Source organism: Chroicocephalus ridibundus, chromosome 2 (assembly GCF_963924245.1).
Source record: "Chroicocephalus ridibundus chromosome 2, bChrRid1.1, whole genome shotgun sequence".
Taxonomy (NCBI): Eukaryota; Metazoa; Chordata; class Aves; order Charadriiformes; family Laridae; genus Chroicocephalus; species Chroicocephalus ridibundus.
The window spans coordinates 113,711,506-113,729,971 of NC_086285.1; the positions used below are offsets into that span (position 1 = coordinate 113,711,506).

An 18,466-nucleotide genomic window follows, 5' to 3' on the forward strand; every position below is an offset into this window, starting at 1 on the left:
AAATGGAAGCTGTTCAGCATCGCTTGGGAAAATTTTCATTTAAAATTCAGCTTGGAAAAACTGAATTTAGAAAAATGGGTTTGCTTGCTTAAAAATAAAACATTTGCCTCACTGAAGTGCAATGTGTTCTTCTTATGCTGGAAGTCCATACCCAGTAAGAAGATCATCAATCAATGTTAACCACTGATAACGGTGTATATTTTCACTTCATAAGTTGAAGCAGGTAACGGCTTCCATGCAGCCATCTCTGCTGTGGGCATTAAAAAGTTTGAGTCTCCATGTGAAATTTCTGAGTTATTAAAAAAAAAACCCTTTGGTATTTGAATAGTATTTTTTCTGCTCGTTCATCTGTCACAAAAAAGGTGTAGTTTTTGCTAGTGCAGTGTATGAAATTAAAAAGAAAAGACTAAAAATTATACCATACAAAATTATTTGGAGGAATCTTCTGCTTCACTTGGGTCTGACTATTACAGATTAAAAGATTTCAATTGGCTTGTCCACCCACTGAAAAGTTTCAGTGTAAAGCAGTGTAATATTCTTTGTTGCTTAAGTAAACTTGACTGTAACAAACACCTTATTCTTCAACATTTTCTCAGGTTGGGCCATTTGAGCCTCAGCCCTGCTCATCTTTTAGCACATCTAGACCTCAGCTGGATATTCTCTACCTTTGATTACAATTACTGGCTTGTTCCTTGTCAAGTGTTGGTGTGAAAACCATCCATCCTCTGTTTAAACACAGTTTGCTGTACACAGTTTACACACCATCCCATCCTGGGAGAGTTACAAAAGATGTTGTGCCAAAATTACCCAAATCCCTAATCTTAAGAGGACTCACATACCCAAGAGACAATATAATAACAAGGCCGATCTAAGGTAAGGGAATTAATAAAGATGACAGAATTTAAACAGAAAAATTGTAAACATTTGCTGCAGTCATTTTCTGACCTAATCTACCATAACTATTGACCAATACAATTGCAAAAGGATCCATACTCAATGGCAAGGTTTCTCTACCTCATCATCCATTCACAGCTGAGGAAGAAAGACTTTACCTTTCAGTGAGAGACTTACGGTGTCCTGGGTTTATCAGATATCCTTCCTGAAGTTTATTAACACTGGTAAAAGTGAAAAGTTGGAAGAGAAGCTGCCGAACAAATTCATTATTCTAATACTACCAAAACTCTGCAGTGTCAGGATAGTTTAAAACAAACAAAACAAACTCGGCAAAGAATTACCTGTGTTAAGGTGAAGGCCCACTCTCTCTTTGATACTCAATACAGCATTGTGCCGATGGCTACCAGATGCCCTGAAGCTTTATCTTTCTTCCCCTGCTTTCTAGTGCTTGTGATTGCTTACTCACAAACCCAGCTGTCCCGGCCAGCATTCTCCATTTCCCAGACTTAACTAAGGGTTTCAGATATAATAAGGCCTCTGCGTGTGTCTTTAGAATTAAAAGCATATTAAAACTCATCCCTCACTGGAAGCTAATCAAGCGACCACAGTTTCAAGGTGGATTTGGCTTCCCTGTGGCCAGCAGAAAAGTTTTTCAATGCTCCAAGCTTGCCTTTTAAGAGACAGATTAGAAATTGTTTTCTTCAGGACCAGTTGTAGTGTCCGGACAACCTATGTTCATGAGAAAGCAGCTAAGGAGATGTTTACTGAGGCTGATATGGCCTCTGCATGGATGAAGATTTAAATAAAAACTGATTGATGTTTTTGACGAATGGAAAAGTACTCAACAACCCAAACAATGGAGAATTCTGCTAAAAATAAGTTTGTTTTTTTCTGGAAGCTGCAGGGTGCTGTGTTCCCTATTGAGAATCATCATGCACACCAGCATCAAACCCTCTCCTGTGCAGACTACTGCCAGGCAAAACGCAAAGCAGTTTCTATCTGTAGACTTTCCAGATTTAAAATATCCAACAAGGTCAACCTGGAAGCATGATCTCACATCATGGATTACAACCACTTCCAGAGATCTTTCATTACTATACTCAATTGCAGTGGGTCCCTGAGCCATACTTTCCCACTCAGCAAAGCTACTGGGAGCAGGGTGATGAGTCCAAAGTCAGGACCAATTTGCTTCTCTGAAACTGCAAGGGGGAAAAGCGGTCAACCACAAATTTCACAACAGGGGTGCTGTGTTTGGTTCAATTTACTCCCCCAACCCCTTGCTTCTGTTACTCATCTCCTGGCTAAGGCAGCAGGAGGCAGTGAGTAAGATGGGCTGCTTTGCTGACCTCTAGACTGAAACAGCCCTTGTCTCCTGGCCTGTAGAGTTTAATGTCTCCATCAGCTCTGCGGTGTGGGTCGGTGGTGGCTCGCTGGTGGTGAATCTCTCGCTCCTCTCCACGATCTTGTTTGAGCTGCCACTCCATCTGATCCCTCAGTTTGGACTGTTAGGTGCATGGGCGGTTTATAACGAAAAAACAAAAGGACAGGAGGGAATAAAGAAAATAAAAATGGGTAAGGTAGACGACTGAAAAACTACAAGACAAAGAAAAGCGTGAACAGAAAAACCAACTTAAATACAGTGGCATAAGAAAGTGAAGAGAACAAAACCAAAATGAGGATGAGCAAAATGATGGGCTGAAACATCTGAAAAGCAAAAAAGAGAAAGAGAGGAAAAAAGAACGCAAACACTGGTTATGAGGCGCATGCAATGAGGATGCATGAGTCAAACCAACAGCAAGCATACAAGTCATGAAGGATACGGGACACAAGGCTCTTCCTTCCTTACTTGTGCTGTGCAGAAAAGCCATATCCAGTGTGGCAGTTGTGGCAGTTTAGACATGCGCCCATGGGCAACGCTTTAGGCAAGGCAGTCCTTCGCTGGCTACAGAGCTTCTCACTCGCTGCTCGGTTAGGGGAGTGAGCTGTAAGCAGGCTTTTCAAAACACATCACTTAGAAAACTGCGTTTGGTTGGGTTCTTTTGTCAAGGCTTTTGAGAACACGCCTGACCCTTTTACAAGAGAGCATAATACAGACCTCCTCACATTTCTTAGCAAGGCTGCTAATTTACATTCATCAGAATTTTATTTTTCTTTAATTAATCTCCTCTTTCACAGGGAAACACTGCTGTTACAGACAAAAAGAAGACAGATCTCTATAGTACCAGTGGATTAGCCTTTTTGCCACGAGGAACCGCCTCTGAATCAAAGGAGTTGTGCAAACAAACAAAAGAAAATAACCTATAAAGTGTTTGTTTAACATTACACACTTTAATACATTGCGGGTCTGAAATCATAACAAAGCAGCTGTGAGGAAAATTAGCTCTAGGGTAGCGATGGCAGCAAGAAAAAGAAACAATAAACAGAAAGAAGGCAAACAAAGGGCTGGCCTACCTGGAAATCGGTGATCAACTCCTTCCCCAGGTTACCAATGGGGGAGTCTCGAGACATGGATGTCATTGTGGATAGAAAACTGGAAGACTCTGTGAGATGGGGAAGAGGGGAGAGGTCCTCCATCTGCTCCTTAAGACCCTCCCCAATGTGATCGACCTTCTCTAGGAAGGTCTGCAGCTCCTTCCGGAAAGCTTTCATCCTGGAGTTGATGGTGTCCAGAAGCTCTGGTTGGTGCTTATCTTCTCCCATTTCCTCACCACTTTTGAAATCCTGCTCAGTGGATGGGCTGCTGGTTACATGCACCTTTGCGTCATAAATCAAGCTGTCCGTATCAGTGATGAGGCGGTCCACAGTCCTTTCAAGCCGCTCAGCCTCACGTTTGATGTTAATTAAAGACTCGGTGTCCTCTTTCACTCTCATGAGCTCAGTGGAGCACAGGTCACTGACTTCTGACGGCTTCCCGCTCCCAAAACCTGACGTCTTCTCATAAACTTCTTCAGAGTCACTCTCGCCCCCAATGGGCCCCTCTCTCTTCGGCTGAGGTGGGCGACCCTCTTCGCTGTCACTCTCCTTCTTCCCAGCATCACTGTCAGCATCGCTGTCCCTTGGGCTGGAAGTGCGCAGGCCCAGGTGAGAGGCAAGATCGTAACGCTGGACATTAGACATCAGGACCCTGTTCTCATACTGGAGCTTCATCACTTTCCCGCTCAGCTCGTTGATTTGACACCTGGCTGACTTCAGCTCCTCTTGCAAGGTGCCGCCACACTTGGATGCCGCGTCATCCAACCAGCCTGGCTCCTGGCCTGGCTCAAACTTGAATTTGTTCAGCTCATTCGTTAGCTGCTTGTTGTGATCCTCGATTTCGGAGATTGAACGCCTCAGCAGTTCTGCTTCCTCTTCCACAAACTGCAAGTGCCGGCGCAGCTCCGTGGCCGACTCCACGGAGTCGCCGTAGGGCGAGGTAGGAATGCTTGAAATGTGGTCCCTGCTGAGACACTCTTTTTCATACTGGCACCTCATATCCTCCATCTCAGCTTTAATCCCCCTGTTCTCCACCTCCAGTTCCACTATTTTTCTGCCCAGAATGTTCGCTTCCTCTTCCACCAGCTTCAAACGAAGCTTCAGCTCGGCTTCCCTGGTGCTGGGTGGGCCCCCTGCCTCCCCTGTAGGCAGGGGACTGTCCACATCTCCATAGATGGACTTGTACTTCTGGAGCTCCTGCTCCAGTTCATCCTTCTCCTTCCCCAGTTTGGCCATCTTCTTACGCATCAGTGCTGCCTCCTCTTTGGCAAACTGCAGCTGGCACTTCAAATCAGCACTGTCCTCCTGCCGAGAATAATCGCACCCCCCCCCCAAGATTATATTAGAAGCACAATCAGTTGCTCACCTTCCAAAATCTCCACCTGCCCACCCTCTGAGCTGTATGTTAGGTATGCAGACAATACACAGACAGAGCTGCGCAAACCACACAGTTGACACATTTCACGGCTTGGTCCTGGTTAAATTGGTAAAGCAGCTTGACCAGAGTTAGAGGGGGGGAAAAAATACAAAACAGTGTGCCAGTGCAAGTGTTCAGCGATGCAAGAGTGCCAGCACAATGCTTAGTTTTTCTCAAATACTGAGCAAATTTTGTGGAAAATAAGAATGACTCAAATGAAAAGGTGCCATGATTTGTTGGCACTTTCTGTTCCATTTAGGTTTAATGATACATTTGCTCCCTTTCAGCATTGTGAAACAAAGACTACTCAGATGAATTTGTTCATCGTAATCCCAAATCTCAGGTTTCTTCAGCTAGAAAGCAGAAAAAAGTGTGCTAAAATGCACGGTTGCCTTGCAAAGTGAAGATTTTAATTACCGTATCTCAGAGGGCTGTGAACTAGCCGGGGTGCCTAACTCGCTTTCTGAATAGAAAGCACTACTGTTGTCTCTGCTGCTGTTATTATTAGGATGGACCAGATTGTGATCACGGTTTCTGGTAAGGACAACTGTTCACAAGGGAGACTGGTGAAAACTTGTGAAAAAGGAAAGAAAAATTCATTAAACCGTAGTTACATCCAAATCCATCCCATGTGAAAACCTGTTTTTCAGGAAGCAGCAGGGTATTTAATGAGAGTTTGATTTTTTTGTGTGTGTTGGGCATTTTAAAGCACTGCATCTCAACTCAAATGAAAACTCCAGTGTGTGTTGTGCTGAAATAAGAGACAAGGTTAAGTAAATTCTAAGCCGATGAACAATTTCTTTGCATGAATCACTTTCGTGAATTGTCATGGAGATACAGGCACTTGGCCTCGTAAGAGACACATTTATCAGCATTAGCAGTATAATGGAAGGCAGGCTTTGAAAGATGATCTCTTGAGACAGCAGATTTCATCATTGTTGGTAGGCCATGTGGACATATGTGCAATTATCTATGGAAACTTCATTTCAGTCTCCGGAGCACTGTTATCTCTCGCAAGCACCATTTTGTTATAATTCCTTACAATGGCAACTAAATCCAGAAGAAAACATGACTGACTGTAATTGTTCACCCAGATTAGGTTATTAAAAAAATAAAAAGATTTACAAAACTAATTATGGCTCAGCAATCTGAGGAAATGATTTAATTTCTAAAGCACACATCCTTGCACATTGGTAATGGTGTCCTTTATGTTACCTAGATTAATTTCGCCCCATTCTATTTAGATATATACTAATTATGTCTTAATTTCAGCTATTAACACCTAAACAGCCACAAAAGTAATTGGTTGTATAATTCTGAACTCAGACAGCTTTCTTACTGATTCTGCTTGGCGCAGGTTGGAACTTTAAAATACTAAATAGTAAAAAAGTTATCTTAAATGTTAATAACATGATAGAGGTAAACAATAGCCAAAGTTTCTGTTAATAAGTGATTTTCAGTGATAACCATGAGTCAAACACAACTGCAATCAGTTGATCAGTTAACTGACTAAAACTCTGGTCATTGTGTTTCTGGCACCAGAAATGTGAGTTTCCTATGAATAGAGCCAGGGTGCATAGAACTGATCAGCAGCAGAGCCTTGAGAAGATCGGCTTGCTTTCCCCTCTGTCATCTCCTCACATACACACGCACCTCTTTTTCACACGTGTATTTGCAAATTGCTTTTCTCTTTGTAACTCAAAACTGCAAATTAAGTATCAGATTTAAACCTGGCAAAACTCCATGCAGCCTCCACTGGAGTCACTCTGACTTTTGGTTGCTCTGGCTGGGTAAGGCTGTATGATTAAAGCATCACGTTTGGTCAGGGCTGCCCAATACATTACCTCTGTTTTTCCTCTCATCGAGAATCAGTTTATCCCCGCAGCTGTAGACTTTGCTTTTAGGGAAATACAAAGATCACAAGGAAGGTTACACCCAGACCACTGCCGCGCGTCTGAGCTCACAGGTGGGGTGATTACTCCAGTTTATTCATTTAGCCGTTAATAGCTTGGAAATAATCATATCTGACATTTTCCTTATTCTGTCTTTGTAAAGCAGCATTCTTCCCCGTGCTTCTTGTCTGCCTTTGGCTGCAAGAGCCCGGCCATCAGCGGCACTAGCTGGTGCCTGGCACCTCCCTGGCCACAGGCAGCTGGACCGATGCGGTGGGGAAGGGTCGGGCTGCCCACATCCCTCTTCCCTGGCTGGGAGCCCTAGGGACCAGCTCCTCCCCGGGGTCAGAGGGGGCGTTTCAAGCAATATAAATAACTGGCACTTGGGACAACGCACTCAGCATTTTGAACCCTTTGAAGAAAAGGGAAGGGCTTCGATGGGTTTGGGGTCAGGGCCCCAGTGTTTTTGCTCAGCATCACTGCATGACTCAATGCATCTGTGGAGTCAGCGCGTTATTACATACAGCAGGACAAAACCGCCGTTAACATCTTATAACGGCATTACTTTATTGCTAGGTTTTGTCTATGAAAAAAAAAAAGGATCACATTTGTAAGTTCTGTTTCTCGCAAGAGCTGAAACAAACAAGATGATTATTTTTTTTTTGTTAAACAAACACAAACCCCATACAAAACAACAGAGCTGATGGACGTTAATCTCGCCTACTAAATATGGATCCCATCTGGAAAGGTGAGAAAGCTCTAGATCTTCCCTGCTTCTCTGCCAGGGAACATGACTACTGAAAATCCCATACCCCGGACGGCTTTTTTCCAAAGAAAAAGAATAGTCAGGAGAGATTTATCAGCCAGATCTGAGCATGCCAGAAGGGTAGGACTCCAACCTTCATGCACCTGTCCCTCTGAAACTTTGTGTACAGAAATATCAGTGATTTCTTGATCAGTTGAAACCGAGTAGAAAACAGCAAGAGGGTGAAACACCCACGCAGGCAAGCAGAGTTTTGACATAGAAGGCAAACTAAGGAGAGGCCATATCACCAAAATTAAGAATTGTTCATTATTAGTTAAATCACAAATAAAAGAAAGAGGGGGGAAAAAATATGAAAAAGCAATACAGTCTTTCCACTGTTTTGGAGGAACAAGAGACTTGAATCCCAGGGGATAAAAGCTGGGCTATGGCACAGCCTGACTGTACTTCACATCCAGTATGGGGGCTCTTTCCTAAAATGTGTACATAGGGCAGACTGAACAGAAAGAAAAGAGGGAACAACAACACAAAAATGTTCTCTCTTGGCGCTAGTCACGGACTTTAAGAGATCATTAATGATAAATGGGAATTAATGATTACTGATAGTGACTATTCGCATGCAATAGCATCACAGCTCCACATGGCACTTCAGAGGGGTGTTAACAGAAAAAAAAAGCAGAAAGAAAAAACCCAGATCCCTCCCTACAGAGTCTGCAGTTTAATTTAGACAAGTGTGGAACATGGAGATAAAGAAATGAAACTTAAAGGAAAGAAATGAACTTAAATTCATTATGGAATGTAAATGATGTGAGGAGAATGAAGCGCTGATCAAAAATTCCCAAATATGATATTTCTTTTCTGGCAAGAAGACACAAAGATAGAGACCAACGCTGTGTTCTCTACCACCACCACCACCACCACCACCGGCTCAAGGGAACAGCCAGGCAGAAGATGGGTAAGCGGTTTGGGGGTTGCAAGTCTGACGACAGGGCAGTACGACCAGCACCCAAGCATCTGGCTGAGTGCCAGCACTCCTACCTTGCGCTGGAGAACCACTTTTCTTTGTGTTTTGCCTGGTGCCTGGTATTTTCCAAGAAGCTCCGTTTTGCAATTCTGCTGAATAAAAACTTTTTTTCTTCAATACTGCTAGAGGCGGGTAAGCGCTCCTATGAATTCTGCTTTTACACGACTTCGAGACAATCAGTTTCACAGGTATTATTTACTCTGTGTGCCCTGCGGTGGGAGCGATATTCCAGCTAATTTTCAGTATGAGCTCCCAGTAAGTAAAAAAAACGGTCTTCCCATATGCTATACATATCTGTAGGCATGTGGACACACAGAATCTAAGCTCGTGGTTCCTTTTCACAAAATGTGTTAACGGTTATTTGAACTTATTTTAGGTATTTAGGGTGGCTGTCCCTGAAGGGCAGTGTTTTGAACCTCCTGGGCTATGTCTGTACTAACCCCTTTGGGCCAAGCCCCAGGACCTGGTGGCTGTTTGACCAGGTCAGGCACTTGCTGTGGTGCTCTCTGGTCTCAACCATCACATACTTCTGAAGGGACACCCGGGTTCAGAGGCAGCTCCGGGTAACACCCTGAAGTTGGGAGATAGCTAGGACATGAACCTATAGGCTGGGCCATGTCAATATATAAGATTGTTTCTCAGTCTTTCCTACCCTAAAGAATTACCGAAGAAAACTGAACGGCCACCTTGCACAGTGCTGTCGCAGCGGTTTTCATTTTCAAGCCCAAATCCTTTGCTTACATGAGTTACAATGTGTGTGTAGAGCGTAAAAGTGGTTTTTTTTTCCCCCTGCGTTGTTTCCGGGATCACTTCCCCACGTTGCGAGTGGAGCAGAGCTGACCTAGGGTTACTTGGATAATTTTGTAAAGTCTTTTTTAAGGCTTTCCAAGGCAAACTACAGCTGCTGTTAATGCCTGGATTTGGGTGGAGGAAGCAAACACAAGGAATTCGTTCCCTCTGCACTGCTCTGTATTTCCAGGAATGAGGAAAGGAAGGACAGTGCCACCCACAAACCCCGGTGGACAAAACCCTGCCTTCACATAGCTTCATCTGTGATTTGCATGTGTGTGGGCATATATATTTTATCCATGTATTTTACAGACTTGCAGAAAAACAAACTCTCTGACCTAACTGACGACTTAAATAATTCTCCACAGCAGGCACTGCAGGCAGAAAGCCCAGTGCCCCATTTTAAGGTCTGATTAAGCCATGCTTGTATCAGCTCAACAGGGATGCTCGGTCTGCTGTGCCTTGGGAAAACAGGCTGCAGCCCGCAGCCACCACAAGCCCCCGGTCTGCCCACCCTAACCACTCAGCTGGCCACCCTACCCACTCAAGTGCAACATGATGCAATGATGGATTATGGTTATTATTACAAAACAATGGATTTTAAGACTCCATCGACTCAAAAAAAACCCGTAGGGTCTCGGTTGCATACACTGAGCCTGCTGAGGGGACAGCAGGGGAGGTGCAACCTTTCTCTAACGAAGGCACGATGTCGCTCTTGGCTCCTTTCACAGTGAGGTGAAATACTATCCCCGTCTCTCTGGCTATAAACAGTAACGGTGCGGCTGCTGGGAAAAGCTTTCACTCCTGCAGTCAGCACAAAAAGCAGAGGAAACTGGGCAGACCGCTTCCCTGAGAAGGATCAGCCTACAGGATTTCAATAAAACTGGTGTCCAAAGGGAGACTGAGTGGGTAGCTCAGGCTCCGTGCTGTATCTCAGCCTGGGGGAGCACAAGTTCATGTTCTGCTCCCCCCAACACCAGGGAGTGATCAAACCCGGGGCTGCCACATGAGAGCTCGCGAGGTGTCAACCACATCCCCTGCCAAGATGCTCATTAGCACAAAAGCTTTGGCATCGTGTATAAATTTAGTTAGTCCCTAAGCTGCGATCCAATTACTTTGTGAGGCAAGGTGATTTTTCTCTTCTTGTAGAAAACCTGCAGCCTGAATCTATCGATACAACCACCACGAGCCCAAGAAACTGCCTGGTTTAGAGATCACGCTTGTGTCCTAAATTGCTTCTACATTATCTCTGGGAGGTCTCAGTAGATTAAAGCTTAATTGCACTCTAGTTAATGTGCCTGATCGCTCTGTCAACACCCGTAAAAAGAAATTTGGAGTTTTATCATGTGCTTTTGCTCAAAATTGCATGTTCTTGAAAACCATACCTGGGTAAATGACTTTTTTTCTTTGTGCATTTCTCTGCTGCCTCTTCTCTTCAGGGAACTCTGCAATAGAAGCAATGCTGAGTTATTGATAAGCTAAACAGAAAGCCTGCAAATTTGGCAGAACTCACCGCCATAAAACTAATAGAGGAAAAAGCAAGAAAATTCTCCTGGACAGCTGGGGATTTAATTTTTTGTATTAAACACTAAAAAACCAAGATGATCAGGGCCTTGTCAGTGAATTTTTCAATGCACAAAACTTCCCACACAAAAAAATAGGAATAAAATTAGTTAAAAGTTCACAGAAGAAAAAAAAATATATCTCTTTTATTCTCCTCTGGACCACCGCAATTTTTGGCAAAACTTTCTTTTTGCATGGGGCAATGATTTATGTTTGATTAATCCAGGATTAATCTTAAGTCCAAGAATGTTACTCACAGTGGATGTGAAACACATTGTGGAAACCTCAGAAGAAAGCAACCCCAGAAAAAGGGAAGGACATGCATGTTTAAGCTATGTGGCGTAACATTATTGGCTAAGCCTTGCTAGCAAACGTACTGAGGAGCCCAGATAAAGACCAGGTAATTCCCCAGGTACTTCTGAATTTACTTTGTAAATTAGATTTGATTGGCTTTGCAAATCTTTATATCCCTTTATAAGCAGGTTTTTTTAAGACATGGAAATGATGTCACCACCACTGCTTGGTTTTCAGAAACCTCTCAGCACCCAAAATGGAAAAGCATAGTTTTCCTGAGAAGCGGGAGATGAGCACCATCAGGACATTACCAGTATTTGCACTCACTTGTGTCTCAGAAACAAATTCAAGCTGGTGAGGTGGGTCTCTTTAGAAAAGGCATAAATTTGACCTTTGTAGGCTGAAGTATCAGAGGGGAATGATAGATATTGGTGAAATAAGGTGGGAAACTAGAAACAACGGAGTCATTTGAATTCAAAGTGGGCCATATTGCGTTGTCTGTACCCAGAGCTTGAAGGCTGATGCTCCCCAGCAATCACCCTGACATTGCGGCCTCTTTTGTTTACTGCTTCTGTTTGTATTTGCGCTGCAAGGCACAATTTCCAGCTGAGGGGAAGCCCGGGCTGTCACAGGCTTGCCCATGGCATGCCCCTCCTCTGGCCCATGCGATGGAGCAGCATGCTTGGACCAGCACTGTCTCCTGCATCTGACGGGCTAAATCCCAGTCTCTGTGACACACACTAACCCAGCGCAGCAAACCATGGGCCCAGCGAAGAGGAAGGGAAAGGAGGGAGAGGCAATCTGTTAATTAGTTAAGTCCAGTCTCGTGCCCGGCAGTCAGCTGGCAGAAAAGGCGACGTGAGCTCAGGGACAGGCGCACACACCCCAAGCAAATCCTAACCGAAAGCTTTCCGTGGCTTTGTGGTTTCTGACTGTTAAGCTATGCAGCTACTGCAAATTACAATTATTGCACACTATGACAAATCTCTCCTTCTGCTCTTTGTTATACACAGTTAAGTAGTTAAAACCCATTCATACGCAGCACCATATGCCCAAGACATACTACAGTTTATTTTTGCTAATCTGCTCTCTACTTTAATCCAGTGATTTCCTATAACTAATGAAGCTGAGTAAGAGAAATGTTGGTTTTTTTTTCTGGATACTGAAACAGTTTAATGAAAAAAGACTTTAAATGCTAAAAACATCACATGAAAACCTGTTACACAAGCTTAGCCAGGATAAACAGTTACTGTTTTCTCTTTTTTTTTTGGTATGTGGTGCTATTCTGGAAACAGATAATGTAACTGAAAGCAGTCACCAGTCAGCAGCATCATGCCGTGGCATGCAAGACAGGTCCCTATGGTTGAAGAGATGTGGGGCATAGGCCTGGTCCTCACACTCACTGCTTTTCCGTATGACTTCAAGCAAGAGTAGTTTGGGCAACAGGAGGTTGTCTGGTTCCTGCCTTTAATTTGTAAGCCCTCAGAGTCAGGGATGAGTCTACCAATTTCTGTAGAGGCCTCAATGCATGATTGTAGCAAACAGCTACCAACCATGCTAGAAATGCAAAACCTCGCGTCAAGTCCTAAAAAAGTCTTGCTCTTACCTATAGGCAAAACATTACACTTCAACACATCCAATTCGAGAAGCTAGGGGATATTAACACATGGGCTATGGTGCGCAAGAGAAAGTAATAGAGCCTTTGCTCTGTTGTACAGGATAATACTTGGAAAATAAGGGGACGGGAATTAAAATTTAGGTAGGAGACATGGATCACAGGCTGAGAAGCAGGCGGGTAGTGGTCTGCCTTTGATAGCTGTGAGCTCCACTACTCACTGAAAAAACGGATCCAGACTAACAAGTTTGTAACATATTGCCCTAGATGGGGCCTCCCTTTAAGCATTTTCACACTGTCCTCTTTGGTTTGCGAAAGAACAACCTTCTGATCAGTGCTCGGCTGGGAGATTGCTTGTATTTCCATAGCGCTGAGACTCAACCTTAGGCTGAGTCTGTCCTTGGTGTAAGAAAAAGAATGGGATATGTACCTCTAGGGGTACCAGTGGATTACAGGGAGAAACCTCCCTCCCACGTATCAGTGGAGGACTAGAAACACAGGCATGGCAACAAGGGACTGCCTGACCAAAACGCCCTAAGCCCCTATGTGAGAGCAAGGAAACATCTCCATTTTTGCCACCGTGGGACCAGGCTGCAGGAGCGTACGAAACACCAATGAATACAGCTGGTATTTCATTTGGACTAAGGGCAGAGGGTGCCGCTGCAAGAATACGTAGGTGGAACATGCTACAAGCTTAAGTGATTTAAAATGTAAAATGGTGCAATAAAGGAACATTTCTCTTTGCTGTACAGGAGATCGGCATCAGAAGCTGATACAAATTAACGCTAGAAGGAACATTTCTATACTACTTTTTATACTCAAGAGACCAACCAGGGTTGGCTGTCTACCAAAAAGTCTTTCAGTGATGGCTAAACAAGATTTTATTAGTCCTTTGGTTAACATAGTCTCTTAAAAAAGAGGTTTCTCACCGGACATTTTCTACCCTCACAGTTTCACTGCAGGTTGATTGGCACCACACTTCTCGGCTACCAAGGAGAGCTAATACATGGGGGTAATAAATTACCCGGTGTTTAAAAAGTTAAACTTCCCAAAAGATTATTGGATATAGCGACTACAGCATTAACAGCAGGAAGAGACACAATTATTTTCACTTCCCCTAGGATCCTAGCACAGACAGGAAGAAATAATTTGTGTCTTTTGGTGAATTTCATTTTTAACAGGTCCAAGAAGAGTCCTGCAAACTGAGCAGTAAGAGCGAGACTGCCCACGCGGGGAACAGCAAGCAGGAGTCAATGCACTGGAATGAGAGGTTAGGCAAGACATGGAAATAAAGTTTGAGTTAAGAGCAATCATACATGTAAACATATGATATGCCCCAAGTTTTCATACTGAGGCAAATGCTGAGTAGGATGAGAACAGAGCTGCAAACAGGCGGCAGTAGAGAAGGACTTAGAAAATAAGAAGAGAGAACCAGGAGTCCCCAAAAGCTGCCAGCCTGTCACTTTATACACTGCTATTAAGAGGAGCATGTCATTTTGGGTGCAGTCTGGCATCTGCAGGCAAGCGTGGGCTTGCTATCATATGCACATCAAACTGAACCTGCAAAATCAAGTTGTCAGCCATTGAAGCGACAATGTCTGCAACTTAAAAACAGAGAGGCTGGCTTGGAAAGTCCGGCCCTGAAGGCAATTTCTATCACTGTGATGTGTGAGGAATTATGCACAAGCATCAGTGGGGCTTCTGAGCTGTATAAATAATGTTCCATGCACAACGATGGCTTGCTACCAATTGCTTTGAAATGGATAATCACAATTTTCATTTGCATTCATTAGGAACTACTGCCAGTGAGAGATCTGACAGTACTTAAAAAAAAGTAATAAATGCACAAGTGACCAAATCCAGATGCTCTAAATACATTAGTAGGCAAAGCAGACTGCTTTCAGATTACCGGTATCTGCAAGGCTAACAGCTTCAGAGTGGCACATTGGCATTTCATAATAGGAGCTAAAGTTTTGCTAGCTGTTGAGCCTCCTCATGTTCAAGAATGAACAAAACATCTAGAGAGTCATAATCTCTGCCCCACAGTACGTGACTCATTGGGAGATCTTGCCAATGGACCAACTCCTTCATAGCAGTTACTCTCCAAGAAACACCAGTGATTTAAATGAAGGTAATTCTGCTTGGCATGAATGTGAATCAGAAGAAAACCAGATCCACTTGTAACAGATGGTCAGAAGGTGGATTTATCCCCAAGCGATGTAAATCAGCATTTGTTAACTGCGTCGCTAATCACTAGCACCCGTTTTTCCGGGCATTGTGCAAGACCGCACAGGAAGATTGTGGCAGAGGATGAAAAAAGCAGGGGATCTCTCTGTACACCTTCTCTGGCAAATCCTCTCCACACAAATCCAGCTCCGCTGGCCACTGTAGGCATTTTCCCCCTCAATTTTTTGCAGCTTTGGACTTGCCAGACCATGACATTGAGGGAGCGCAAGATCCCCCTTCATCTCACTGCTTCAGAGCTACCCCCACTTGCCCAGTCTGGTAGATGAAGACAAACCCTTGTGCAGAGCTCTGCCACTCTCCGATCACTAATGAATAAACTCTTTTAACAAATGCACCCCTGAAAGAACATGACCCAGACTTGTTTCTGTAGGATGGGAAAGGGATATGTATGCAGCTTCCAGCCACCACGCTGCAGCTTTCTGAAATCGCCTTCCCGGTACCATTATCTGCCCATTCGGTGAAAAGGAAGCAATTCTCATTTCTGTAGCAACATCCCTTTTTTTAATGGTAGGATAGGGTGGCTTTCCATTGTTCCTATTCTATGCCTCTACGATTCACTTTCTTAAGGCCTGAAGTGTCTCTAAATTCCAAGTATCCAAGTGAAGTTTTGCTTTGCTGCCATCTCATCCTTCTGTATTACAATGGCTGTGCAGTCAAAGTACGGTGGCAGCCTTCTCCATGTGGACTCTCATACATATCTACAGGATGGTTAATAGAACTGGAAAATACAATGAAATTCTAATTGCTTTTCAGCTGCTGTGGGCCCTTGAAAAAGATATCTCACCAAGGCCTGATAAAGCTGGGTTTGACGCAAGCGATCTATATCTGCATTCATTCCCATGTGCATTTCATTTACAAGAAACCTCTAAATACCGCGATATTCATCATTCACATGACCTAGCAAAGAAAGCCATGTCTGAAATATCATAAGCATTACAGTTCAGGATAAAAGCCATCCCTTGAGTAAAAAAGCACCACAGCACACTAGCTTTCAGCACCAGCTTAAATTTCCCTAACACAGCATTACTCTATTGTGCTAAGCTTATGAATAGGGGCTTTGGAGGAGCCTCTTTCTTTTGCCTCTTACTACTAACACACGGCACCGGCTGTCTTTCACGGCTTCCCGGTTCCCTTTCCATGCGGACTGATACTGTTGTGATATTAGCTGGCTTGCTGTTTACAAATAATTTGGTGTGACGGGTCTGGGAGCGTGCTGGGAAGCAGCAGAGTTGCACCCGCTGTCTGAAGCCCTGGAAGGTGAGACGGCAGCTCTCGGGTGGATGGGAGATAGCTGGGCAACCTCAGCATTCACCATTTCACTTAATATTTGGTCCGTGGAGGCTGACAAGGGGACTTGAGACCACTATGATAACTCTTATTAATATGATAATTGCTGTCATAATTGGTAAAAAGTTATAGCCCGGTGATGTAATAATTATTATTAATATAAAAAGGAAATCCTGCAACAGACTGCTGAGATCCTAAACTCCAACAGGTGTATCACTGCCTTATGCAGTGCTTCTGCCCAAACACTTCCCTTAATAACTTCTTAAATTCATTAAAATGTATTTTAAAAGGCCCCGTCTGTCCCATTTTGTCAAGACATAAAACATCCAAATTACATTACGTGTCACAATATATAGAGAAAATTATAACACACTGAGGCCAGACTTTCCTTTTTTTTTTTTTTTTGAGTCCTATTTCAGGTGAAGAAAACCAGAAAGAAGCCAGGTATGTTGCTGCAGACAGCGCTGCTTCCCCCCCTCCTGCTACACCAGTGCCGGGCCTAATCCGAGCGGTATGTGCTGCGCTGACACCGCCTGAGCCCGCTAATTACCTCGTTAGTGTTATATCGTAGCAGACAGCCCGTGAAAAAATGTGCCGGGCACTATGTACACAGGGAAACAGACCTGTCCTGAAACAGCTTGCCAACGGGAATACCACTCGTCCCGGGCCACAAAACCCTACGCAATGATACACGAGAGGGGAACGGTGTCCGGCCCAGAGGTGCCGGTTGGGTCTCTCTTCTCCGCCTCTCTGGACAAAATAAGGGTTGCAAAACTCCCGGAGAAGACAAAACAACTTTATATGACTTGTGTGCAGCCTGGGCAAACTAGACAACTGCTAGGGAAAGCAAACCCTTGGAAACAGCCCCCGCCATACCCTCTCTGCCAGCCACCGGCCCCACCGCACGGCTCGGCATCGCCCACCCTCAAATGCAGACTGCCTGAGAGCAGAGGTGAACTGCCCTCCCCTTCTCCCTGAAAAGAAATGCTTTAAACCCCACATCTTTTCTGAGCGACTGCAGCAAACGTCCTGCCGTCGTGTCACAGGCCTTTCAGTCGGGAGCTGGTGGTCACCAGCCGGCCGGGGCTGGCTTTACGGAATTGGACTGCAGGCCAGAGAGTGTTCAGAGAGGGGATTATAAGGAAAGGCTGAGGGACTTAGGTCTTTTCCGTCTGGAAAAGAGAAGGCTGAGGGGGGAATCCTATCAGTGCTTAAAAATACTTCAAGGGTGGGTGTCAGGAGGATGGGGCCAGTCTTTTTCAAGTGGTGCCCAGTGACAGGACAAGAGGTAATGGGCACAAATTTGAACATCAGAAGTTCCATCTCAACATGAGGAGGAACTTCTTTCCTTTGAGGGTGGCAGAGCACAGGGACAGGCTGCCCAGAGAGGTGGTGGAGTCTCCGTCTCTGGAGATACTCAAAACCCTCCTGGACGCCTTCCTGTGCAACCTGCTCTAGGTGACCCTGCTCTGGCAGGGGGGTTGGACTAGATGATCTCCAGAGGTCCCTTCCAGCCCCGGCCATTCTGTGATTCTGTGATTAGGAGTTTACATTCCCAAAGGAAGACAATATGAGAGCATTTACCACCAATCAATGCACACCCAGCCTGGCATTTCCTGTAGCACAGGCGATCTCTTACAGACATAAATGTTTTCGGGTTTTGGTTTTTTTTTTCAGAAGACGACTAAGAAGGCAGCATATGCACAGAGACAGATACCTGCTCTCCAATTGCCCGCTCATTCTCTGCCACCAAGCAGGGCTACATAGTTGGTGGTCCCAGTATAAGGACAGCACACTGGAGAAACAAACTGGAGAGTTTGACAGCAATGGAATGAAGCAGAGTTAGACATGATTTGGACAGTGCTGGTAAAGGAAAGGACGGGAACTGAGCCAAGCTCCAAGCTGATACTATGTCAGGAGGTTACGATTTTATGGCACTGGGAGAGGGAGAAAACTCTCATCTCTGCAATCTCGGTAGTGTTCAAGGTATAGGTGTAAAGTGCAAATCTCAGAATCTAAAAAAAAAAAAAAAAAAAGAATACTTTTGGAAGTCTTTTTGCAGAGAGAGATATCCAGAGCTGCACAACATCTCCGCTTTCCACTCCAATAGATCAACAGCCACAGGATTGTTTTTTGCATTGGGGATGGAAAGAAAAATTTTCCTTGAGCAGAGAACTGTAAGTACAAGCATATTCAATCTCTCCTGGAT

The 18,466-nt window shown here is 44.4% G+C and overlaps 1 protein-coding gene across 10 annotated transcripts in view; it reads right to left on the bottom strand.

The window, feature by feature from the left end:
- Positions 1-18,466, bottom strand: part of MTCL1 (microtubule crosslinking factor 1) — a 111,751-nt gene that overhangs the window by 41,071 nt on the left and 52,214 nt on the right. For 4 of the 10 annotated variants that reach the window (XM_063326563.1, XM_063326560.1, XM_063326565.1 and 1 more), the window contains exons 4-7: positions 10,637-10,696; positions 8,477-8,554; positions 3,346-4,671; positions 2,241-2,396 (exon numbers count right to left, since the gene is read on the bottom strand). In XM_063326563.1, coding sequence (XP_063182633.1) covers positions 2,241-2,396; positions 3,346-4,671; positions 8,477-8,554; positions 10,637-10,696 — 1,620 coding nt within the window. The remainder of the gene's footprint in view (positions 1-2,240; positions 2,397-3,345; positions 4,672-8,476; positions 8,555-10,636; positions 10,697-18,466) is intronic. The other 6 variants (XM_063326566.1, XM_063326562.1, XM_063326570.1 and 3 more) reach the window with 3 other exon arrangements.